The sequence below is a fragment of the Phytophthora cinnamomi genome (assembly GCF_018691715.1).
Source record: "Phytophthora cinnamomi strain GKB4 chromosome Unknown Contig49, whole genome shotgun sequence".
Classification (NCBI taxonomy): Eukaryota; Oomycota; class Peronosporomycetes; order Peronosporales; family Peronosporaceae; genus Phytophthora; species Phytophthora cinnamomi.
The window spans coordinates 496,495-520,528 of NW_027150982.1; the positions used below are offsets into that span (position 1 = coordinate 496,495).

The following is a 24,034-nucleotide window of genomic DNA, read 5'->3' on the forward strand; positions in this document are numbered from 1 at the left end:
GCACATCGCCAAGTTAGCTCCCACCGTTCCAGCATTTTCTCCAACCCGGTCGCTATAGCAACACCAGTATCCATACCGGGAAATACCTCAACTTCAAGCGTCCAACTACACATTGTGAAGTCTTCTTCGAGGTAATGCAGGGTTAGCGCCATATAACTTTGGGCCCGGCGACTTGTCCAAATGTCCGTTGTAATGCAAACGTACTGACAACTCGTGTGGATACGAGCTTTTAATGAAGCTCTCAACTCAGTCTCAACTCGCTCAATATCAGCTCGTAACTGTGTAGCACCCGGTACATCTAACACTACACCACCCAGTTCCTGCGTAATAAAAACAATAAATTCCAGGAGACCGGGATCCTCAATGATGGCTAGCGGCCGCATGCTTTGTGCCACCCATTTAGCAAGTAGTCCGTTGGCATAGCTCTGTTGAGCCTTTGTCACCACCGTAAGCTGTCGCTTGGTCGATTCTGGAACCAAATCAAATGCATTCTGCAACTGCCGTTTCACCGTACGAGCCCTGATCTCTTGGCGATCTTGTTCAGCTCTTAGAAGCACATCCATATGATACTTCTGCATATGCAGCTTAACTGCATTGGTCGAGCCATGTGAATACTTCACGAGAGAGTGGTATTTTGTGCAGTGTGCTGAAGATGCCATTTTTGAGTTAAGCTTATCGATCGGTAGTGATGCCCACTGGTCACCGGGAACAAGGCGGATAAACTCCCACCTTTCGGGGTACTTTGGGCGCCACATTTTGAACAGGTTGCTCGGTTCAGGCGCTCTGGGCAGGAGAGGCTCAGCATGAACTTGTGAGGGGCTTGGCGCACTCAATCTTGGTGACCGTCTGACGGCGATAGGTTGGCGAGAAGACCTCGCGGACGACTGGCTTCTGGGAGTTGGCGCTCGGTTTCGAGCTCGAGAAGGAATCGGCGAAGTGAACGATAGAGTCGACGCAGCACGAATAGCCGCAGGTATGACAGGAGAACTGTGAGGGCCTTCGTTCATGGTATTCGCAGCTGGAGCTTCTATTGCGTTCCGCAGGTAGATGACGGAGTTTGTCAGATTTTCTAGGCTAGGCAATGTGAGGCTGACAGCGCTTTACCAACCTCTCAACCTCAACCGACAACGTTTCGGTTAAGTTCGTTGACCGAACGTTGAGCCAATCAACGTTGAGAGGCCTAACCGAAATAGGCTTCAAACACCGTATATAGTACTGATTTCCCGGCATACGTTAATTCATATATTAAGAGTTACGGAGAATCCGTAATAATCTTCGGATTAGAAGGGATAATCAGCATCAGCCAGGGTGCCCGGGTGTAAGCTGGTGTATGCCAAGCAACAACATTTTGTATTATCCTCCACACTTCATGAGCATTCTGCATGGTTTGACCCATGCAAATATAATTTGGCACACAATCTGTATGGAATGCATCACAAGCGTGTATAGTTCGACAGGCTCCTCGTCTGGGAGCTGATCAAAAATCTGGCCGGTATTCCCATACCTACTCGATTTAGGGCTGGAATAAAAAGGTATAGTTCAACATTTACTGTAAAAATGGTGTGGGAATCGCTCCAAAATGGAGTGGTCACAAAAATCTGAATAAATAAAAAGCTCGGTTGAAGTGCTCGGATTCTTTCACTATCGCGAGATGCCGTCTTCATCGTCGTCTCCCGGGGGCCCACGGGGGCGGGTAGCGCAGCGTCGCGGCTCCAGCGCTGAGGCAGCTCTGCAGGCGGAAGTGGCGCGACTGGGCGTGCCCGATGGCGTCTTGAAGCGCGGGTTCCTCGTGAAAAAAGGCCACGTGTTGCCCACGCGCAAGGAGCGGTACTTCGTGCTGGGGCTGCACTCGCTGAGCTACTACAAGCCCACCAGGGACGGGGACGTGGAGCTCAAGGGCGTGCTGGAGCTCAAGGCGTCGGACGTCATCTCGCCCTTGCCGCACTCCGACGTCTGGCTTCGCGTCCGCCAGATTGAAGGCCCAAGAGGGAAGAGCTACAAGCTGGATCTGAAAGGTTGGCTGGCTAGATCCATACGTGTCGTGCATTGGTTGTCGTGGGGTGACTTACTTTAACGCTGGACTGATGGTGTGGAGACAGCTTCCAGCTTGCAGGATCGGCGGGAATGGATCGAGTCGTTACGCAAGGCTTGTCGGGTAGGGCACTCGTTTTTTTTTTTTTTCAGTGAGACCTTGCGGGTCAGCTGCTAATATTTACTGTTTTCGTCCGCTATATTACATCTAGGGTGAGCTGTTGGTGCGACAGCGAGCACGTCAGAGTGATGTGCGCCTAGTTCACGCGCAGTCTAGCCGTCGAGGTCAGAATGCGAAGGCGATGGCAGAACTGCTTTCTGCCCCATTATCGCCGGACAATGCAAGCACTCCACGGGTCGATCTACGCGCGTCGTTTCAGATTCTCCACGAGATGTTGTTGCTGAAAAAGCTCGTTGATACAATCAAGAGCTCTTGGGGGCCTCCTTCGCAGTGGACTATGGCTCAGTATCAGGAACTTGTTCAGGGTATAAGCCTGGCTCAAGAAAAAGCAGGAAGCTCCGAGTTTGGGCCCGATAGCATTTTGGCGGAGGCGTTCAAACTGCGCTACCAGTTCGAGGAAATCCCGGATAATCAACGAAAGCTTTCGAGCGACGACGACCCGCTTGGAGCTGCACAGCCAGCCGTGGAGAGGCTTCAGAATGACGGGCTCGACTCCCCGGTGTCTACGTCTCGTGCGTCACCGCGAATACGATGTCCCTCTTTCCACAGTTACTACGCGAATTTTGAGGGGTTATCAGGGCGAGGTGGAGACGCAATTCAAGCTGCAGGAAACGATAAACAGGGTGCCAAAGTGCTGACGCCTCGCGGTGCTACGTTGGCCAAATATGCTCACCTATATTTGTTAGATGACATTCGAGCAAAGCAACCGTGGAGTTTAGATCGGACGGATGACGACGATATCATTGCCAAGTGGAAAGGGGGCAATGACTTGGCTGATTCGGACGACAACATTGCGGAGACACTGGCAACTCGTTTCGAAAGTGATCGAATCTACACATACATCAACCATCACACAATGGTTGTTATGAATCCCTACCGATTGTTACAAACTGCGAGGTTTACTTCAATTTACGATGAGCAAGTGGTACTCACTTACGCTGATACCGCTAACGCCGAGGCATCACTTGCCCCTCATCCTTTTGCAATTGCAAAACAGAGTCTAGTGCGGCTATTTTTCGACCACGAACAAAATATGGGTGGTGAATCGTCAGCTGCAGCAACAACACGGAAGCGTGGCGGCACAAGGGGCTTTGGTCAATCGCTATTCCTTTGTGGTGAAAGTGGTAGCGGTAAGACAGAGCTGGCAAAAGATCTGCTCAAGTACTTGGTACTTGTGGCTCAACCGGCACTTTCTCGAGACTTGGATATGATACCCCGTGTGAACGCAAACCTCCGTCAACCAAAAATTAAACTGTTCACTAGTTCCACGAAGAGCACTATACAAATGCGAACGGAGGAGGCTCGAACGATCGCGCTGCTTGAAGCAAAAGGTGCCGAAAACTACGAGATTGTGCTGCTAGATTTGCAACCGGAGCGCTGGGACGAAATGGTGTCCGTGAGCCGCAGTAAACGCCTTCCTCAAGTTCACGTCGACGGACTATTTTTTGGATTTTACGACAAATTGGAGCACCTCGAAGATGAAGAGCAGCTGCGAATGTACTTCAAAAATCCACATGCGGCCAAGAAGCTGAGTACAGTGTTGGACTCCAATATCATTCTTGAAGCATTTGGCCACGCCACGACGTCGATGAACCTGAACTCATCGAGATTTGGGAAGGTAACAACCTTGCAGATTTCATTTGGGCTTCATCCTTGGGAATTCCAGATTTGTGGTTGCTACATCTCACCGTTTCTGCTCGAAAAATCGCGCGTCACAAGCGACAAGACCAAACCAGTGCGAGACCACAGTGATATGAACTTTCACATCCTGTACGCAATGGTTGCCGGTGTTAACGCATTCTCATTCATGCACTTGTTGGCTAATGATCTGCGTCTCGATGGTGTCGATTGCTCTGCTTTTGTGTATCTCGGTCGCTGTGATCATAAACTTGCTGAGTTCATGAGCAAAGAGGAAACGTGGAAGAAGGACGTGGAAAGATGGCAGCAAGTCATTGATGGGCTGGATGAGCTGAATCTATCCCCTGATCAGCAGAAAACAATTTTTAAAGTGCTGAGTGCGGTGCTATGGCTGGGCAACATTGGGCTAGATTACAAAGCAGAATCCGAAAAATTGGTCATGTCGTCGCTAGGTATGACTAATGCTCCTGATCGAGTAGTAGAACTCTTGGAGTTGGGCTCGGTGGGGCAATTGGAACGCATGCTTACGACGAAAAGTGTAACCTTGCAGTCGACGAATGAGACTTTTGAAGTAACTCTGGAAAAAGGTCAAGTGAATCATGTTCGAGATTCGCTCGCACGCTTGCTGTACCAGCTTGTCTTTGATTATATTGTGGACGCCATGAATGAGGCAACAAAATCGAATACGACTCCGGTGGATGGCGCTAAGGACGAATTTCCTAAAGATGTGGCAGTACTGAAAATTATTGACGTATTCGGATTTGAAGATCTCGCGACCAATTCGTTGGATCAGCTATGCATAAACTATTTAAGCGAAAAGCTCTACGCCAGAGAGGAGCAAGTGGTGCTGGCTGCCTACAAGGGTGACGCAGCTACGCGTCATTTCCTCGACAAGGACAAAGACATTATCTTTGTGTACGAGCATCCCCTTGGGGTCTTCGCGTCTCTGGAGGAATTGACCATTCTTCATCAAAGTGAAAATGAGACTGCACAACAAGAAGAGAAGCGAAACATTCTGTTTGTCCGGAATATTTACGAGCGCAACCCATCCCGACTGCCAGAGCCACCGCGCGTGCTAAACAATGGCAAGCGTCAATCTACGGTGGCGCTAACCATGCTACCTTTTGTGATCCCCCATACGCGCGGGAACGTTCTCTATGATGCGAACGAGTTTGTAAAGAAAAACTCGGACTTTGTGTACGCGAACCTTGTGGAAGGTCTCAAAACGTCGAGTAGCGCTCATTTTCATCATATGTTGGACGTTAGCAGCAACGTCAAAACGGGTAGCGAGTCAAACAAACAAAACAACACGCAAGCGTCTAGATTTCCTGCAAGCAAAAGCTTTGTTGGGCAGTTTCGTTCGCATGTGAACGCTCTGACAACTGAAGATGAAGCGAACATGCCGTTTTACTTCCACTGCATCCGTCCGAACGCCAAGAAGCAACCTTCAGTCGTGGCCAAGGACCTCGTCTCACAACAATGCCGCTCACAGCGTCTACCCCAGCAAGTGCAGATTTGCCGTGATCCATCGTCAGTCTACTCGGCGCTGGAACTTTCGAAAAACACCGTTTTAGGAAGGTATGGCTGTCTTCTGCGAGAACCTTACGCTTTTGACGAGGTCACTAGTAGTAACGAGTCTCTTTCAAAATGGCTCAGCGACCTGCTTCGCAGTGATGATTGCCAAACTCCGAAGATATGTGTTTCTACTTCGGTCGTTAAGTTCAACACAATAAGCCTCGTGGAAACATTGGAGTTACTTCTTGAGGACCGCGAAGCTGAAGCTGCCACACGAATCCAGTCATTATTTCTCATGATAATGTGGCGGCATCGATATCTCGCCAAAAAGCAGGAGCGAAGAGGTCTATTCGACGAACTCCTGGCTTGGTATGGCTCCGAAAAGAAAGAGACGGTCAAGAAGCTGCTGGCGAAGTATAATGGTCGCGAAGAAGAGCTGCGCGCCAAACTTGAGCTTAAGAAGAGGTCGAAACTTCAGGAAGACGAGGCGGTGCACCAGTTAGCTACAGATCTCAAATCTCTTTGTCTAGGCAATTATGGTGGTTTGGACGCACAGGCTGTGAACGATATTTTGCACGACGATGGCATGCGTGAGATGCTGCAGCAAAACGAGAAAGTTGTATTAGCGTTGCGTGACATGAGCTTGAACCCGGACGTTCTCGAATCTCAACTGACCGACCACGAGTTACGAACGTTCTATCAAAAGCTAGTTGATTTCCTACGGTCGAAAAAGAGCGAAGACGCCAAACAAGTCACCTGCATGGCGGATAACCAGTCTGTTGCGTCTCTTGATGAGCGCGTTGCCGCTGCTGCATCCGAGGGAAATCGTGTAGTGTGGATGAGGCTCGTGCAAAGTGACGAGTGGGCAGCCTACCATGATGCGTTGGTGGAAGTTGGTGACGATCCAGAGCTGCTGCTATTTCATTCAGAGGATGACGATTTTGTCGCTACTTTAGAACGATTTTTGACGGCTATAGCGCTTGATAGGCAGCGTGAGGAGGAGAAAGAAGCCCTGGCGGCAATTACACATTTGGTTCGGCCGCCAACGGTGGATGAAGGAGGGGTGCTGGAGCTACAGGACTCCGTCGACCCCAATGATGACGACGCCGAGGTGCTGGAATTACTTTTGAGCGTGAAGTTTGGGCCGTCACTGATGTCTGCCATGAACCAAGATCCGTACTTTGTTCAAGCGTTGCAAGACCCAGTTCTCATGACCAGCATGCACCAGGTATCCCTTGCGCATAGCACTTTATTGGATTGTGCGACTGACCCATTGATGTCTGCAGCTCATGGCCAACCCGAAAGACTTCGCGACTTCGACGGCACTGAGGCAACCAGGCGTACGGGGATTTTTCTTGAAGCTAATCGCGCTATCATGTAAGTGGAACTGGAGCAAGCAGTACTGAGGTGTTGATGATACTCACTTGTTCGTTCATTGGGGCAGTTGCAGTACAGGAGGAGAGTGGCGAGGAGGATTAGCGGTGGTTTCACCTACACAAGAAGTAGAAAACAAAGCCAAGGCTGCTCTGCTCGCTCACAGAACAGAGGCATTCCATCGTAGTGTCCATTTCATTCTTTTGATTGCTCTCCGCCACCTTAACTTGTGCACTCCACCTCGCACGCGCGCAGACGTCTAGTAGCGGAAGAAGAGGCCCGTGTCCTCGCGCGTCTCATCCTTTTGCGGCAGGCCGGTCTCGCCCACGTCCCGCAGGATCTTGAAGCGCTCCGAGTCGGCCTCATACTCCTCGAAGCTCTTGGCGCACTCGTTGGCGTGCTGCTCCGCCAGCTGCGTGTACTCGGCCGAGCACTGCTGCATGAACTGCATCTCCTCGGCCGTGAGGTCGCGCAGGTAGCGCGCGGGCACGCCCGACCAGAGCTGGCCCGAGGGCACCTGCTTGCCCATGGTGACGATGGAGCCGGCGGTCACGATGGACTTGGCGCCCACCACGGCGCCGTCCAGCACCTGCGCGCCCGTGCCGATGATGCAGTGGTCCTGGATGGTGCAGGCGTGCACGATGGCGTTGGGGCCCACGGTCACGTTGCTGCCGATCTTGGTGGGGATGTCCTGGTGGATCTTGGCCACGTGCACCACGGCCTGGTCCTGGATGTTTGTGTTCTCGCCGATCGTGATGTGGTTCACGTCGCCGCGCACCGTGGCGTTGTACCAGATGGAGCTGCCCTTGCCCACCTTGACGTCGCCGATCACCGACGCGTTGGGCGCCACGAACACGCCCGCCTCGAACTTGGGCGAGCGCCCCAGGTTCTTCACGGCGCGCGTGGACGGGTTCACTGCAGCGGCAATTGCAGCACAGGAAGCCAGCACGAATTAGTCAAATACCGAGCGAATCCGACCAGGAGGAGGAGGACGAAGAGGTTCCTTCGCTCTCCACGGGCAGTGCGGCCGACTTACGGTGCTCCGTGTAGGTGAACTTGCCCTCGAGCGAGACGCCGACGCGGTCGATGGTCTGCCCCAGCGACCGGATGGCCTTGCCTGCCTGTTTCGCCCACATGCCGCCTGCCCTGCCTTCGAGTGTCCGAGTCTCTCAAAGTCGAGTTCCGCTGGTGCTGGCCTCCCGTTCGTGCGGCCTAGGGGGCGGCACCGCCACAAATCATGCGCCGGCGGATTAGCGCGCAGCGATTGGCGCAAATCGTATCAACCTACGCTAGCGCATAATGGTGTACGCGACACGACTTCATAATACTACGTAGTACTTTTACCTTCCTCAACGTCGAAAAATGGAGCGCGAGGTGCTGCGCGACTTCGACTACTCGGTGCGCGTGAACCTGGCCAACAGCTCGCTCTGCGGCGACCGACAGCGTTCAGTCGCGCTCAAGCTGCGATTGGCCAAACCCGACGGCTCCGAGCGACAGGTCCGTGTCTTTCGCACTCCTAGAACTCCCCGAAAGGATACCGTACCGGTCTCAAGATCCTTAATTGTCTTCCTACAGGTCATGCTGGAGCTGGACGAAGAGCAGCTCGCTCGTCTTCTCAAGGACTTCGAGGGGATCCACCAGCAGCTACAGACGCGACCATAACTAAAAAACCAAAGCACGCGAACGTGCCGATGTATATTCTCTACTTACTCCGCCGTGCGCTCTTCACGATACACGCACGTCCTATCTGGTGCAGCACTGGCACCAACTGGGAGCTTTGACTTCGGATTGCCGACTGATCTCGCCGGCTTAGTCCGCGCGCTTCCGTCGTCCTATACGTCTACAGCTTAGTCGTCCATGAAGAAGAAGTTGCCCGAGGTCTTCTGCTCCACATCCTTCACGGAGTCGTACTTGTTGATACGCGGGCGGTAGTTGGTGGGGTCCCGTCGGAACGTAATCTCGAGCTGCTTCAGGAACTGGTTCATGCCCGTCAGCAGGCTCTGCGGGGCGTGCGCGGTACACTCGATACCTGGCTTGCCGTCGTAGACAACCACGCGGTCGGCCAGGTACGTGGCCATGATGAAATCGTGCTCCACCACGAAAGCCGTCTTCTTGGCGTGCAGGATGAAACGCTTGATAACCTTGGCAGCCAGAATACGCTGCTCGGAATCCAGGTAGGCGGACGGCTCATCGATAAGATAGATGTCCGCAGGCTTACCCAGACACAGGATGATAGCCACACGCTGCAGCTCACCACCGGACAGGTGGGGCACGGCCTGGTCAATAATGTTGTCGAGAGCAAGCGGCTTGGTCACGTCCGTCGCGAACTGCGGGTGCACAATAGCCTCGCGGATACGACGGTGCAGCAGCTCGCGCACAGTACCCTGGAACTTCGGCGCGATCTTCTGCGGCTTGTAACTAATCGTGGACGAGTCGTAACGCAGAGCGCAGTTCGACATAGCCTCATGGTCGCCAGACTCCTCGGCGGCCTCCATCTCATCCGACTTGAGCAGGCCAGCCAGCATACGGATGAATGTCGTCTTACCGGTACCGTTCTCACCAAGCATACAGATAATCTCCGAGTTGGTGAAGTCACCAGCCTCAACGTGCAGCTTGAAGGCCGTGTCCTTCTTCTTCTTGTACATGGTCTTGGTCATGGACGGGTAGTTGAACGAGTTGGCATCGCCCTCGCCCGTGCCGAACTCGTCGGCGTTCTGCGAGACCTTGAACGTCAGCTCCTCCGTACGGAAACGCAGGTTCTCCGTGGGCACGAAACCGGCAAGGAAAATGTTGATACCTTCACGCACGCTGAAGGGCATGGTGACCACACCGTAGGCCGAGGGCGTACCGTACAGCACGCAGATAAAGTCGGACAGGTAGTCCAGCACACTCAGATCGTGCTCGACGCAGATGACGTACGAGCGGGCGTTGTCGTCCACCATGGAGCGGATCACCAGAGCGGCCTTGAGACGCTGGCGCACATCCAGGTACGAGGACGGCTCGTCGAACATGTAGATGTCGGCCTTCTGCACCGCCACGACGGCGATGGCGAAGCGCTGCAGCTCACCACCGGAGAGGTTCTCGATCTCGCGGTCCTGCACGTGCGACAGGTCGAGCTCGTTGAGGAAGTGGTCCAGCTTCTCCTGCTTCTCGCAGCGGGCCGACAGGATGGCGTGCACCGTGCCCTTGACGGCCTTGGGGATCTTGTCCACGTACTGCGGCTTGGTGATGGCCTTGAGGTTGTCCTCGAGGATGCGCGTGAAGTAGTTCTGCAGCTCCGAGCCGCGGAAGTGGGTCAGGATCTCCTGCCACTCGGGCGGCGCGTCAAACTTGCCGAGGTTGGGCTTGAGCTTGCCCGCGAGGATGCGCAGCGCCGTGGACTTGCCGATCCCGTTGGTGCCCACGAGGCCCAGCACCTGGCCGGGGCGCGGCATGGGCAGGCGGTGCAGCTTGAACGTGTTGGCGCCGTAGCGGTGCGTCGTGTTGCTCTCCAGGTCCTTGGGCAGGTTGATGATGTTGATGGCCTCGAACGGGCACTTCTTGACGCAGATGCCGCAGCCGATGCAGAGCTGCTCCGAGATGAAGGCCACCTTGCTCTTGGGCGACACCTCGATGCAGAGCTTGCCCATGCGCACCACGGGGCACGACTTCTTGCACTCCTGGCGGCATTTCTTGGGCTTGCACTTGTCCGTGCTCACGATGGCGATACGCGTCAGCTTGTCCGACATGGCGCTGGCTCCCGCTTCTTCCGTTCCGTGGGTCCTGTCCTGTACTGAGGGCGAAGGGCGGCGGCTCCCCCTGAGGCGCGCACTTGCTTTTTGTATGCCGCGGCAGTTGGCTGGCGCAGCGCGCAGCGCCTACCCCCAGCTAGTCCCGGCTAAGTGCGACTCGTACGCACGAGACTGATGGCGGCGGGGCCTCCCTCGCCCAAATGCACCTCGCCGCTTTGTGCTGCTAGAAACGGCGGCGCCTTCATGGCCGCGCACGGCGTTGCGGCGGCAGTCACCAATCCAGGTCACCAAGCATGGCCGGCTGAGCTTGAAAAGAGGAAGAGATAGAGAGGTTGCGATGTTGTTTACCGACCACTGGTGGCTGCTGGTCAATGACGTTGCGGTTGATGAAGTAAAACGAACGAAGCTGTATGCATTGGAAATCACAACCCGCGCGGGGCATAACTTTACTGATCTAAGACCATGGAGGACGGCGCCTCGGTGGCCGCCGCGCTCTTCTGCTTGGAGGCCGACACGTTGAGCTGAGCCTGGTCCTTGAGCGCCGCCGCGGCCGGCTCGATGAGCTCGATGTTCTGCTCCAGCTCGCGCAGGTCGCGCACCTTGGCCTTGGCCTTGCTGTCCTTCATGCGGTTCTTGTAGAAGGCGGCCTCGCGCTTCTCCTTGATCTGCGTCACGCGCTCGATGGCGTGGATGGTGGCGCCCATGAGCTCGCGGTCGTACTTGACGGCGCGGTGGCGCTGCTTGTCGAAGTCGAACGTCGTGTCCAGGGCCATCTCCTTGCCCGCGGCCTTGCGGAAGGCCTTGGTCCACTTCACCTTGCGCGGGTTGCGCTTGCGGTTGAAGTTCTTGTGGCACTTGGAGCGGCAGAAGCGGAAGATCTTGCTGTCATTGCGCACGAACGTGATGCCGTGGCCCGGGTACACGGGGCTCGAGCAGAAGTAGCACGTGTGAATGCGCATGGTCGCTGGGCTGCTGCCTGCCTGGTGCTGCTGCTACTGCCGGAAGACGAGCTCTGCCCGCTTCAGTTGTCACGCAGTGCGAGTCAGCGGCGATTGGATGGTTGGCGACGACCACCAGTTACGCGGTTACGCAGGGTTATGATGTGTGGTCCACACAAATATCGTACCCCAAAACCACATGTACCGTAACTTTTGTTTTGAGTGCACCGCTGGCCGACGTCGAAGTGCAGCGGGAAATTCAGGGAAGCGTGGAAGTATTTATTTATTCACAGCGTCTGGATATATTAACCTTTAGCTTATGTGAGTGTACGCGCCTCCCTTCATTGCGCGTTGCTTACCTGACTTCGTTTCCTTCTTCGGAAAAATAAATCCCCCCGACGAGGTGGCCCAGACACACAATTCTCGACCGAGACGCTGACGCTCGAGACGAAGGACAGCCTGCTGAAGCTCGTCTTGGCAACAAAATAATCTACAACCATCGTCGATCCCACAGCGTGTTTGGAAATCACTTCTTCACGCGTGAAGCCAGAAGGTCGCTTAGTGCGAGTGGGCCCGCCTCCGAGCCGCGGAGATCATCCGCAGTCAGCACGTCCTGCTTCATATGGACGGCGGCAGCCGCCTCCTGCTCCGCGTTGGCGCGGTGCTGCTTGATGCGGACAGACACCGCCGTGAGGTTCAAGTCCGTCACATCGGACATGGTACTGTCCTCAAAGTTGGGTCGGCGAGCCGCAGCGACGACACCACCCGAACGCGGACCCGAGATCACCTCGTCCTCCATGATATCGTTGAACATGATCTGGCCAGGGGGTGCAAACACCTTTGGCGTGTTGTCCAGACCCGCGTAGTTGCCGCGACCGGTAAGAGGAGTCTCGATCGTGAAGCTCTGCGGGGTGATGTCTCCACTGTTGAAGCCGTCGTCGACTGAGAGAGCACCCTTGCGATCCACACTTTGGCTGCACATCGGTCCGGCGAACTGAAGAGGGCTGCCGTTCTTGTGTTGAGCCGCGGCATCGCTGCGTCGTCGGCCACGGGAGAGCGCGCTAAGGAACGTGCTATTACGCTTCTGGCGTATTGTGGCCTCGTGCATGCTAAGCATGGCAAACTCCTCGGCCTCGTTGTCACTCACGACTGCAACTCCGACGCCCGAGTTCATGCCGGTGCTGGAAAAACCGAACATACCACGGCCCTTCTTGTTGCTACGCTTATTGCTGCTAGCATTTGCTTCGGGGTTGCGGTCGATCTTGGCGCGCAGCGTCACAAAGCCGATGACGACCAGAGCCACCGCCACGATGCCGCTGATGATCAGCACACAGATGACTTCCGTCGATACACCTGAGCTGCCGGTTGAAGTTCCCGTCGACTCCGAGTACGGCGTGGCGGTGGTGTCGGCGGCACTGCTACGCGACAGGACCTGTACCTTGAGGAACACGGCGTAGTCGTAACGCTTTGACGCCGGAGTGCTGCTGGGTAGGATCAAATGCGCCACCAGAGTGTAGTTTCCTGGCTGGTCAAATGACAGTTCCGACGAGTCGAACGCCGCCAAGCCGTTCGTGAAGTTCAGCGGGATGTTGGTCGTGTTCTCGGTCAGCTGTGATCCCGTCGTCACAGGGTTGCAGTCCACGCCGTAGACACACGTCCGCAGTCTCGAGGCTGTGATCTGGTAGTAGTTCTGCGAGATGCGGTCAAGTCCACCGGCCAGCTCCGTCACGCCGAAGCTGTTGCTGTCGAGGGAGCCGTTCGACGCCAAGCGTTCCGTCGCGTTCCACGAAATGTCCACCGAGTCGTACACGTACACATCGTCCGTGGGGAACGAGAGCGAGAGCGCCAGCGGGCATCCGGCGCCCTGCGCGCTCACCATTTTCACCGAGGAGCCGTCCACCGTGTTCGAGTAGATGGAGGTGTCAACCTCCCAGCAGTACGTGGTGGCGCCGTCCATTACGTAGTCCGAAGAGGACGAGGCCGCCGACGTCGCGGAGGCGACATTAGCCAGCATCAAGGTGGCCACTAGGGGCACCCACGCGGCCGAGCATCGGCTCATTCTGTTGACCCTCCTGTTCCTGTCACTCATCCGGCACCGACACCTGCGAGTCTCTTGCACTGTTCTCTGCTGCTGCTGGGGATGTCTGCCACGCTCCTGCATGAGGTCGGAACACCGGGTTTGAGTGTGGTGGTGTTCGGCGCACTCACTTCCTCCGCTCCGGAGACCGATTGGGATCTGGTTGGCGCCGCCTATCTGCAGTCTCCAGCCTTCCGCTTCTGTGCGACGGACTTGCGCTTGGTCGCTCGATCGGCAGGCCAGCGAGCTCCTCTACCCAGAGTTTAAGTTCGACTATGCACGATGAGTGCACACGCGGGGGCGACAAGCTGGTCCGGCTTTAGGGGTGAGGCTAGTCAGCTGCGCGATTTCCACGACTGCGATTGGCTGGCGCCGTAGTAAATGTCGAAATAAAGTTAGTGATAAATCGGCGATTGGCTGGAAAGTTTCATAAGAACTGGAGTGCGTTGAGCGAGTTACACATGGATGATCGCCAGCTGGTGGCGGCCACGGCAACACCATGGAGGCTTTTGCTGCCACGATAATCGGCTCCGTGTGGTCTCCGCCGAATAGAAGAACCTCGTCTCGTTGCCAATTGTTTAGCTGCACGCGAGCTCTCTGCTGGTGACGTTGGCTACCACGGTGGTAGCCACGCGCGTCGGCTAGTCAGAATCACAAAGGTTGGCTAAAGTTTTGGCGAGGGCGGACGATGCTGTCGCAGGCTGCGCTGCGACTCGCAGCGAACCACAAAAGGGGCGGCCCAGATTGAAAGTTGAGTTGGTCCACAATTCAAACTTAGCAGCTCTTCCTGCGCCGGCAAGCCGGACCGGGGCAAATCAAAGTCGTCAGTGGCCAGGACCAGTCTGCAGATCGGCGCGCCCAAGTTGCGAGCTGCCGTGCACCACAGGTTGCGCTGGGCTGGGCTGTAGCACAGCATTCGCTCTTCTCTAACAGAATTTTTAGCCAAGAATGCTAGGCTCGCGGTATTTGCATTCCCATCGTGGTGATTCAATCACCATGATGCAGCAATTCGTATCCGTCCTCCGTCTCGCATGTCGTTGCTTGAAAGTGCAGACTTGTGCTCGGCATTGCCGATGCGAGGCTGCAGTTTATTAGCGGCATACAGCACACTTGAAAGTTTTAAGGTCAGTATCACAGCGCTGCGTGTACTGACGGGCTACCCTCTTGCTTCGCTAACTTTTGATGTTGGGTCTCCATCCCGCTGACGTGAGAGGTCAAAGATAACTTGGAGCGCAGCAAAGCTGCTTTACCAAAGCAGCCAACCGAGGCCCTCGGTCCGAGGTTCACGCGGGCAGCAATGATCCCTTTTATCTTAAATGGAGAAAACAAGCTTCTGGTGTGCATGTGCATTGTTTTGCTGGTCAGTTTTCAAATGTTGGCGTACAAACTACAGCTTTGCACATGTATCCTACACCTCAACTCTATTCTACATCTCAACTCTGTGCATGTACAATACCCGTATGCACGCATTCGTCTACTCGGTACTGTCAAGTTGACAGTGTCAACGCACGACAAGACGGCCATGTAGCCCCCTCCAAAATTTGGTTTGATTTTGATATGCCTTTCAGGTTGCGAAGCTGTTCACCACGCCATGAAGATGATGGCCAACTACTGTGCAATGTGGTAAAGTAGATAAATGTGCATGTATGGTAATCGCCACGACGGTGCTTTTCCAACACAACTACATGGTTGAAGCAGTATCGTACACGTATTGGACAGACTGCCACTCCAATCTTCTTCCGTACTCGTACACACATACCGGTATATACAACATACGATCACAACTGCAGATACGTAAAAACAGCAACAATTCCCCGCTTGTTAAAGGATGAACACATTCGCATTGGAAGAATGCGAAAAGACTACACTGCTTTGATAGACTGAACTGCGCCTTACAGCTCCACGTCACTGTCCACCCGCCTCGGCCGCGGAGCTTCTGTATCCACAGGACGGTAACTACCCCCGTACGATAAGTATCCTTCCGAAGCAGGCCGCGAGCCACGTGATCCGTTGGAGCCGTTGGTGCCGTCGAGACTGCGGCCCGCGAGGCTGTTCCCAGGAATACTCCACGAACCCGTAACACGTGCAGTGCCCACATCCGATTCAGCCGTGTTGTCCTTCGCGTTCAGCGAGTACAGATCCGACGCTGCGTCGTACGGCGGGGGTGGCGGGTAGCTGTAGTTGCTCATGTCGTTCATGTTGTTACCCTGCCGACGCCACATCACCACGGCGACCACGACCAGCGCCACGACCACCACAACGCCGCCCACAATGATTCCAATGAGTGCTGCTTGCGAGATGCCTCCACTGCTCTCAGTGGTGGTTGCGGCTGGGGCTTCGGTCGTGTCCGCTGCTGTGGCATCAGTCACGGTGAGCTCGATGTACACGGCGTAGGCGAATTGCCTCGACGAGTTGGTGTCGGGCATGATGATGTGTGCGAGCACGGAGTAGGGCCCAGCCGTGCTGAACTGCACGGCGTCGCTGAAGTCGGCCACGTTGTCCGTGAGATTGGCGATCTGGTTGGCTGTCTTGTCCTCGAGCTGCTCGCCGTTGTTGAACGGGTCGCAGCCCGACTGGTACACGCACGAGTGCACGTTGGAGTGCACGATCTGCGCCGTGCGGCCGCTGGAGTCCTCGCCGTACGCGAGCTTGGTCATATTGACGAGGTCCTCGCCGCTGAAGTCGGCGGTGACCGTCCAGGTCACGTTCACGGGCGTGTTCACCTGGACGGAGGTCGAGGCCAGCGAGATGGTCATGGCGATGGGGCAGCCGTTGGGGCCCGAGTACTCCTGGGTGCGCTCCGCCTCGGTGAGCTTCGAGTCGGACGCGGGCTCGTCGATATGCCAGCAGTACGTGGTCTTGCCGTCGTGGTCGTAGTCTGCGGGGGGGGAGCTCTGTTAGGGTCTGTGCAAGCCGTGGGAGGGCGATAGTGCTCATGTACATGTACGTACTCGTTCCGAGGGCGCCCACCGCGGACGACAACGCCGCCGACGCGGCGAGAACCTGCAGGAAGCGCGTCATGTTGGTGGCGGAAGGCGGCTGTTAAACGGAGACTGGCCGTCGCTCGCGAGTGAAAATCGAAGGTCTCAGGTCTGGGTTTCAAGTTCAATGGGTACACTTTAGGGAGTACCCATTCTGCACCGACTCACATGTGAGCCAAACAGCAAAAAAGGGCTCCAACGGCACCGCACCGTCGGCCGATACCTGTGGCAGCTTTCCACTCCGCGTCGACGATGGCGGAGGAAGGAGCTGCGCGTCGAGCGCCGCGCCATGATCCAGAGCCTCTACGTGCGCGGCAAGACACTGGCGGATCAACTGCGACGACGCGCGACCCACACACCAAGATGTGGTTTTCTGGTGACGAAGCAGCGAGCGATTCTCAACCACTCCATGTGCAGCATCAAGACGCTCGTGGTGCCGTCGTCCCTCGTCGTCGATGGCAAGGAAAGATGGCGAGCCGCATAGTGATCTAGCTCAGAACTGTAGGCGCCAGTGGAGCCGCTGCACTCGTGTCCGCTGCAGCTTCTATAAGGTGGTCAAGCGTACAGGCCGTTGTGCACACCAAGACGTGCTTCCCTGTGGCAATGACAGCCTCGCCAATTGCGAGTCGCAACGCCGCCAAGAACACCATGAAGCGCTGCAGGCTGGGCGCAGGTTTGATGGTACAGTGTACCGTCCGTAGAGGTGCTTGGCCCACATGTGCGTTTGTACTAGGGTTTGTACGCGGCAGCGCCCGGCTCGCTTATCCCATCTGGCGTCGAGCGTAACTCCGCAGCGTCTGCACGAAGAGCAGCGGCTGCCACTCAGTCTCCTTCCTGCAGCCAGCCCCGCACCCAGACCATGGCGGCGCGCATGAGCGAGATCGGCATGTCGGCCGTGCGGGCCAGCGAGATCGGCATGCGCCACAGCGCCGCCAGTACGTCTCCCAGGCCACCCAGCGGGGGCAGCACATCCTCCCGCCACTGCCACATCGCAGCGCTGACGTGTTTTGGTTGTGCCACCAGATCTACAGATGATGGTCGGGACGGTGGCCAACAAGGCGCACGGCATCGCCACCAGCCTCAAGCGCAGCACCAGCCGTGGCCGCAAGCCAAAGCTCAAGACCATCGCCACCGCCAAAGCGGAGGACGAGCTCTCGCCCATGTCACAGCAGCCAGAGCCCGAGGCGGAGGTGCCTGAAGCCGAGTCGGTTCCGGAGAATCAGGAGAAGCAGCAAGAGGAGGAGAAGAAGAACGAGAAGGATCAGAAAGAAGAAGAGCAGCAGGAGGAGAAGGAGGAGCAGGAACAGGAGCAAGAGAAGGAGCTGCCGCCCCTGTTCCCGTGGCAGGTCCGCACGGACGACGGCGACACGAGAGAGAACATGGCAGTGAAGGAGAAAATTTTGGAGCTGGCGATTTATCGACGGACGTTTGTGGAGCCTGCAGACGGGGAGGAGGAATATGTATTTGACTACGCCATGCTCAAGGACGTGGCGCGGGAGCTGCTGTTGAGCAACCCCAATTTGCGCGAGAAGAGAGAGACGCTGGTGGAGGCGGTGCCGGCTCCGGTTGTCTCCGAAGAGCTGTTCTGGCGCAACTATTTCCTGCGGTGCAATGCCGTTCGCGTAGCGCAAGGCTTGCCGTCCTACTTGCCGGAGGTGGAAGCGATGCCCACGCCCACAGGTGCGCTGGCAAGGCTTAGACGCGGACTGTTTGGTGGCAACAAGAAGCGCTCCTCTGTCAACTCGGGCAAGTCGCGCCGCGGTTTCCTGGTGGGCGGCCGTTCTGGCTCATCCGATAGCAGCAAGACCGCGCCAAGCGAAGACGACTTGAGCGATCTGGAGCTAGACGTGGACGGTGAGATCGAGAAGGAGCTCGTCAAGCGCCGCCCCTCCCGAGCTGTGGAGCTGCACCTACAGCCGGTGCCCCCGTCTCAGACTGACACGGCTGAGAGCACGGCACCAGTCGAAGCCAACGATGAAGCTAACGATGCTGAGGAGACAGAGAGCACGCCCACCAGCGAGACTAAGACTAAAGAACCAGAGGATACCCCGGATGCAAGCAGCCCCAGCAAGACCAGCAGCGACCGGGACGAATATGCTCCTATCCTCGTGTAGATCGGAAGCAGAGTAGTGGTGCGTGTGCATTTTCGTGTCATGTGGGATTAAATAAACGAGCGCGTTACTGTAGTACATGACAGACTAATCTGGAGGTGGACGGACTTGTGAGGGAGCACACCCAGCTCAGTCGGAATCGACGTAGTTGGAATTAACACGGCCGGACACGTCGAGCTGAAGGTTCGCGAGCCACTCGACCGGCTGGGCGCAGTTACTGGGGATCTGCACCTCAATGGCGGGGCCTCCGCCGTAGACGTTCTGGTAGTAGTCCCAGCTCTTCTTGTTGATCATCCGGAAGTCCTTCTTGATGACCAGGCCGGTCTTGATCTGGAACGTGCCGTCCATCAGGTCGTCCGAGATGAGGGGCATGTTGTCCACGGTGCCGGGACTATGGACCTCTTCGCCCTTGTACTTGGACACAAACAGCAGCCAGGCGCGGATCCAGTCGGCGTTCACCGCGAACCACGTCTCGCCTGGCCGGGGCTTCGTCTGGTGGAAGCTCTGCAGCTTGCGCACCTCCGCGCGGATGTCGTGCACCACGAGCGACCTGGAGCTGCGTCCGAACTCGTCCTCGTGAGCCACGACCGTGTTCACCATGTTGGAGGCGCGGCCGTCCGTCATGACGGTGTAGCTGGACGGCACGCCGTAGCCGTTGAAGCGCACCGTGAGCTTGCCAGACTTGCGGTTGCTCGGGCCTTCGAGGGCATCTCTCCGCACCATCTCGTCGGTCGGCTGCATGGTGAACGTCTGCTCGTGCGGGGGTTGCTGCACACACAACACAACAGTGAAAAGGCACAAGAACCCAGTCAGCTACCTGCTTCCGTCTCCTCTCTCCGTCCGTCAACAATGCACTCACCATCTTGAGCTCCATGATGTCCCTGAGCGAGAGCATGAGCTGGCCGATGTCCTTCTTGACCATGCCGAACCTCTCGACGTGGCGCACCGTGAAGAGCACGCCCACGACGCTGTCCGTGTCCACGTCGCCGAAGTCCACGTCGAAGTTCCAGATGGGGTTGAGCGAGCTCTTGACCACCTTGGACTTGAAGGGCTTGGTGGGCGTGCCGTGCTGCTGGCTGTGCTGGTGGTGGCCCCCCGCCGGCAGCGACGACGTGCTGTTGCGGTGGCTGCGCTGCGGCTGCATGCCGGGCGGGGCCTTGAGGTCGCCCATGCCCCAGCCGGCGCTGCGCTGGAACTGGTGCGAGCCGTCGTCGCGCACGAGCGAGACCTCCACCATGGGGTTGCTGGTCATCCCCTTGTGCATGGGCCGCAGCTCCACGGCGGCCACCACGCGCACGGACACGACGCAGGGCGCCGCCATGGCGTCCAGCGCGGCCGAGCCGGGCACCAGCAGCGGCTCGTCGTGGCGCGGCGTCAGCTCCATGGCGCCAAAGCGGTCGGACGCCGCCGAGGACATCATGGCTCGTACTGCTGGGGCGGTCGCACAGTGAGAGCGAGGGCGGACCTTCGGCGGGCAGGAGCGCGAGTGCACGCCGCGACCGCGCGTTAATGGCGACTATGGACGGCGCCCCGGTCTCTGACCGTCTCTATTTTTTAGAGAATCCGCCGGCGGCTGCGATGAATAAATCGGCAAGTAGGGGGTTACGCAAGATAGAAGGTTCATTTTCACCCAAATCCCTGCCAAATCGCGCTTATACGGTACTTATATGCTTTTTCGAGAGGTTGTACCTAGTGAAAAAGGGGTTCACTCGCGCTTTGTATGGCTCCTTGTATGGCGTGGGTTCACTGCCTGGAAACCAGGCGGGCCGTCGCAGCGCGGGCAACCGCGTGAACCGCGGCCGCCCTTCCACAGCTTCGCCCTCGACTCGCTGGCGTGCTGCGCCGCGAGCCGACGACGACCCGGTCTCGCCGCGCGCGTGGAGATTAACTGGATCTGAGCGAGATAAGACGACGACGTTAGCGCTCAGCTGGCCCATGTCATCACATGGCGTTCGTCTACTGCGCCAAAACTGCATACATTACAATATGTCGCTCTAAAAATAGCTGCTCTAAAAATAGGGCCGCGATCTTCAAGGGTCACTCGCAACACCGTCGCGGAGCTATCCCCGCCGGCCATGAGGAGGGCCGAGGCTTCGTCCCCCATGCAGCCGCGCTCGCCCGCGTCCACTGCGTCGACGTCGCCCGTGGCCTCGCCGCGCGCTCGTCGACCCATGACCACCACGACCGAGGAGCTGCTGTACGCGCAGCCCGCGAGCGTTCACTTCGGCGGCTTCGAGCTCGAGCGCCCGGCGCAGCAGCGCGTCCGCGTGCACAACAACAGCGCCAAGGCGGTCCGGCTGCGCTACACGTTCCCGACGGGCAAGAAGGGGTTCCGGGCGACCTTCGCCAGCGCGGAGCGGCCGTCGTTCGTGTCCGCGGGGCTTTCCGAGGAGATCCTCGTGTCCTTCTCGCCGCCCGCGGGCTTCCAGTACTACTACGACTGCATCCAGGTGCGCTGCGAAGAGGTGGCCTACGGCTCCAGCACCGACGTGGCGCGCAGCGGCGCCACGCTCATCCCGCTGCACGCGTACCCCATGGTGAACGAGGTGGCCTTCCCTTCGAGAATGGACTTTGGCGTCGTGCCGCGCGGCACCTGCGCCCGGAAGTGCGTGGACATCACGTGCTCCGTGCCGGTGGAGTTCGAGTACGAACTGCGGGTCACGAAGCCTCACCCGGCGTTCACGGTGTTTCCGCTGACAGGCACCATTCCGCCAAGGGGTGAGGCGCGGATTGAACTCGAGTTCCGACCTCTGCTGTACGCGACGGCAAGTGCCGAGCTGGAACTTCACGTCTCGCAATTGGGGTTCGCTCCTCGACTGTGTACTCTAGCTGGCTCGTCCTCCAGCACAGCCGTCGACACAGGCTCGGTTGTTGCGGTTGCCGAGCAGAAAGCTGGGTCGCCTGCGCCGCCTTCATCAGAAAGCAAACCACGGCGCGGATCTGGTGAACAGGCGAAAGCAAGCAAGGCCACTACCCCTCGAAACGGGGCTAAATCGCGCGACAGAAAATATTTGCAGGAGTCTCAGTTTGACGATGATACCGGCGAGGAAGAGGAACTGGAAAAAGTGCGAGGTATCGAAATCCCCCACGCCTTGAACTCTGTCACAGGCGTGACTTTCGTGTTGAATCAAGAGCCGGGCAAACTCAAGCCCAAGGACCTGAAGAAGGCCATTGCAGCAAATCGAGCGCTGCGACAGCAGCAGCGAGAGGAACAGGCTAAGCTGAGTACGGGGAACGATGTGGGAGGCGAAGGTGAGAATACCATAACGCTAAGCTTTCACACTCTCGTGAGAGAAGAGGAGGGTTTTCTGGAGAGAGTACGCGTTAGCAAGCAGGTCAAGGACATGTTCTTTCAGCAAGAAATGAGGGAGATCGCAGGAGCTGAGAAGTCGCTGGAGTTCCAAAGCCACAAAGTGCACCTTGGGCAACGACTGCTTTCGCATGAACAGATTTCCCATCTTGCACATCTTCGCGAAGTAAACTTGCAGACATTGAATCATCAGCAACGAGAGAAGCTTCGCACCATGTTTTCTAGTGTGCGCTACGAGCCGCCTGTCATTTCCGACAATCAGAGTCATCAAAGCGATGAAAACGAGGCTCTGTTGCCTGGTGAGCTTAGAACAGCAGTGCTACCAACACACTTTGTTCCGGGTTACACGCCAGATTTCAAGACGTACAAGAACGATTTGTGGGCTCGGCGTCAGCGTTTGCTTCGTCGTCTTGTTCGTGCTGTGTCAACGTGCATTATACGACTTCGAGCTCAGAAGCGGCTCAACCGCATTCGTAAGTGGCTTGGTGGGGCCAAGACTCGCGCACAAGTCCGCGAAAAAGTTGCCCTTGACTGGCAATCTAGTACCCAAGCTGGTGGTGAAGATGTCGACAAAGGGATAAAGCCTGACGCCAGTGTCGATGTTGAGCTGCAGAGCCCAGAGCAGGGAGATCTCGATTCAGTATCGAGCGCTGAAAATTTCCGGTATTACTTGTCCAGTTACCCAGTTGTTGAAGAGAGCACGACACAAAAACACCGTGAGAGTATTGCTTTGCCAGCGGATTGGGAACTCAAGTTCAATTCGTTCACGTTCATGGATCTTAAAGCTCGCGACGAAGCCCTTTTGATGGGGCACGATCCCTTACCCCTGCCAGCACTTCCGACATACGTGTCCTTGGAGCAAAGTCGCCTGCTCCGTTGGGGTGCAGTGGGGGAATGCGACGTAGTTACTCCGCTTTTGCAAACTCCAACTTCAGAGGCGAATTCTCCATCAGCGCTAGCTACTATCATGCCGTCGGTGCTGGAACTATTGCCGCTCGATCGATTCCTGCGTCCTCAGGCTAGTGTGCGCGCACTCGTGGAATTACAAGGACCGCGCGAGACTGAGCCCAGTTACGCATTGAGACCGCAGCGTGCATTCCGCACACCATCTTCAAGTTTTTCAGAGTGGCAGAGTTCACAGCTTGGGCTTCAAAGTATCGTGAAATCTTGTGGTCAAGCTAGTCTCTCTGTATCGGACGTGTTTGTTGGATCGGCAGATAGGAAACCAGTCGAATCAATATTTCCATTCCCGACTGAATTAACAAACACCAAAGCTGATCAATCGATATTCGGAGATGTGTGGAGCTTCACAAACACAACGATGCCGTCTCTGACAATTGGGGCGGAAGATATTCCTAGTCTATCTGATAGTGAAAGTGATGACGACGGTGAAAGTGGATCAAGGTCAATTGGTGGCACTCCGCCTGTTTCGTGGAAGTATGCTTTGGAATTGTTTGAGACCTCCGCAGCCGAGCCAGAAGAGAAAATGGACGGTAGCTCTGATAATATTTACGAGGAGGGTGAGCTTGTAGGCCGTGAAAAGGGCGTCTACAGTTTTGAGCGGTATCGACATCTAATCCGACAGGAGCGTGGGTATAATTCACATCGACAAGATCGGTTAGAGAGGCTTCCGAAGGTACGTAAAGTATCGGGCAGGTGCGTTCAACTCAATTCTGACTCATAATGTACTTGGTGCGTTGCAGCTCCTCGAAGTCGTTTCAGCGCAGATGGACCACCCAGACTACGAATTGGCGGTGCATGGCCATGGACCCGAGAGGCCACTCCATCATATCAAGCAAAGAAGACATTAGCCGATTAGGAGTGTTTTTCTTTACGTGATTGTTAGCTACGAAAGCGTGCAGCAGCCTTCACCTTTTAAGAGATGTAAGGTGTTAGCCAGCAGCTGGAGAGGCTCGAACGCACTACCTCGACACGATTGGCAACATCTCGTGCCACCACGTTTCGCTTTGTGATTTCGCTTTTTGCTTGCAGTAACACAGCTAGCGGGAGATGACTCCTGCGCGAACACTGATGCAAGATTCCCAAGTGCGCGTGCTGCATGTTGTTTAGCCAATTCGTTTCCTGATTGGAGAAACGTGACTAGCGGGTCAATGGCGCCCGCCTGTACGAACGGTATCATACTTCGA

General features: G+C 56.4%; 10 protein-coding genes across 10 annotated transcripts; 4 read left to right on the forward strand and 6 right to left on the reverse strand.

The window, feature by feature from the left end:
- Window positions 1-1,651: 1,651 nt before the first annotated feature.
- On the forward strand, window positions 1,652-6,844 carry IUM83_08172 (uncharacterized protein; the record flags this gene model as incomplete). The annotated part of the gene is made up of 6 exons (XM_067932527.1): window positions 1,652-2,015; window positions 2,100-2,155; window positions 2,244-2,724; window positions 3,574-6,593; window positions 6,652-6,742; window positions 6,810-6,844. The coding sequence occupies 6 exons, from the start codon at window positions 1,652-1,654 to the stop codon at window positions 6,842-6,844; spliced, it is 4,047 nt and encodes a 1,348-aa protein (XP_067790079.1).
- A 154-nt stretch (window positions 6,845-6,998) lies between these two features.
- IUM83_08173 (gamma carbonic dehydratase) lies at window positions 6,999-7,875 on the reverse strand (the record flags this gene model as incomplete). The annotated part of the gene is made up of 2 exons (XM_067932528.1): window positions 6,999-7,654; window positions 7,776-7,875. The coding sequence occupies 2 exons, from the start codon at window positions 7,873-7,875 to the stop codon at window positions 6,999-7,001; spliced, it is 756 nt and encodes a 251-aa protein (XP_067790080.1).
- A 226-nt stretch (window positions 7,876-8,101) lies between these two features.
- IUM83_08174 (uncharacterized protein) lies at window positions 8,102-8,401 on the forward strand (the record flags this gene model as incomplete). The annotated part of the gene is made up of 2 exons (XM_067932529.1): window positions 8,102-8,236; window positions 8,315-8,401. The coding sequence occupies 2 exons, from the start codon at window positions 8,102-8,104 to the stop codon at window positions 8,399-8,401; spliced, it is 222 nt and encodes a 73-aa protein (XP_067789988.1).
- A 185-nt stretch (window positions 8,402-8,586) lies between these two features.
- Window positions 8,587-10,467, reverse strand: IUM83_08175 (ABC transporter E family member 2; the record flags this gene model as incomplete). Its single annotated transcript, XM_067932530.1, has 1 exon — window positions 8,587-10,467. The coding sequence occupies one exon, from the start codon at window positions 10,465-10,467 to the stop codon at window positions 8,587-8,589; it is 1,881 nt and encodes a 626-aa protein (XP_067789989.1).
- A 449-nt stretch (window positions 10,468-10,916) lies between these two features.
- IUM83_08176 (ribosome biogenesis protein RLP24) lies at window positions 10,917-11,429 on the reverse strand (the record flags this gene model as incomplete). The annotated part of the gene is made up of 1 exon (XM_067932531.1): window positions 10,917-11,429. One exon carries the CDS (start codon window positions 11,427-11,429, stop codon window positions 10,917-10,919), a length of 513 nt encoding a protein of 170 aa, XP_067790077.1.
- Window positions 11,430-11,934: 505 nt separating this feature from the next.
- On the reverse strand, window positions 11,935-13,467 carry IUM83_08177 (ribosomal l24 domain containing 1; the record flags this gene model as incomplete). The annotated part of the gene is made up of 1 exon (XM_067932532.1): window positions 11,935-13,467. One exon carries the CDS (start codon window positions 13,465-13,467, stop codon window positions 11,935-11,937), a length of 1,533 nt encoding a protein of 510 aa, XP_067790078.1.
- A 1,910-nt stretch (window positions 13,468-15,377) lies between these two features.
- IUM83_08178 (Extracellular matrix protein) lies at window positions 15,378-16,506 on the reverse strand (the record flags this gene model as incomplete). The annotated part of the gene is made up of 2 exons (XM_067932533.1): window positions 15,378-16,363; window positions 16,437-16,506. 2 exons carry the CDS (start codon window positions 16,504-16,506, stop codon window positions 15,378-15,380), a joined length of 1,056 nt encoding a protein of 351 aa, XP_067789990.1.
- Window positions 16,507-17,325: 819 nt separating this feature from the next.
- On the forward strand, window positions 17,326-18,580 carry IUM83_08179 (Synapse-associated protein 1; the record flags this gene model as incomplete). Its single annotated transcript, XM_067932534.1, has 2 exons — window positions 17,326-17,401; window positions 17,490-18,580. The coding sequence occupies 2 exons, from the start codon at window positions 17,326-17,328 to the stop codon at window positions 18,578-18,580; spliced, it is 1,167 nt and encodes a 388-aa protein (XP_067790083.1).
- Window positions 18,581-18,706: 126 nt separating this feature from the next.
- On the reverse strand, window positions 18,707-19,997 carry IUM83_08180 (ubiquitin specific hydrolase; the record flags this gene model as incomplete). The annotated part of the gene is made up of 2 exons (XM_067932535.1): window positions 18,707-19,345; window positions 19,437-19,997. 2 exons carry the CDS (start codon window positions 19,995-19,997, stop codon window positions 18,707-18,709), a joined length of 1,200 nt encoding a protein of 399 aa, XP_067790103.1.
- Window positions 19,998-20,652: 655 nt separating this feature from the next.
- Window positions 20,653-23,766, forward strand: IUM83_08181 (Primary ciliary dyskinesia protein 1; the record flags this gene model as incomplete). The annotated part of the gene is made up of 4 exons (XM_067932536.1): window positions 20,653-21,829; window positions 23,357-23,523; window positions 23,591-23,641; window positions 23,734-23,766. 4 exons carry the CDS (start codon window positions 20,653-20,655, stop codon window positions 23,764-23,766), a joined length of 1,428 nt encoding a protein of 475 aa, XP_067790096.1.
- Window positions 23,767-24,034: the final 268 nt, after the last annotated feature.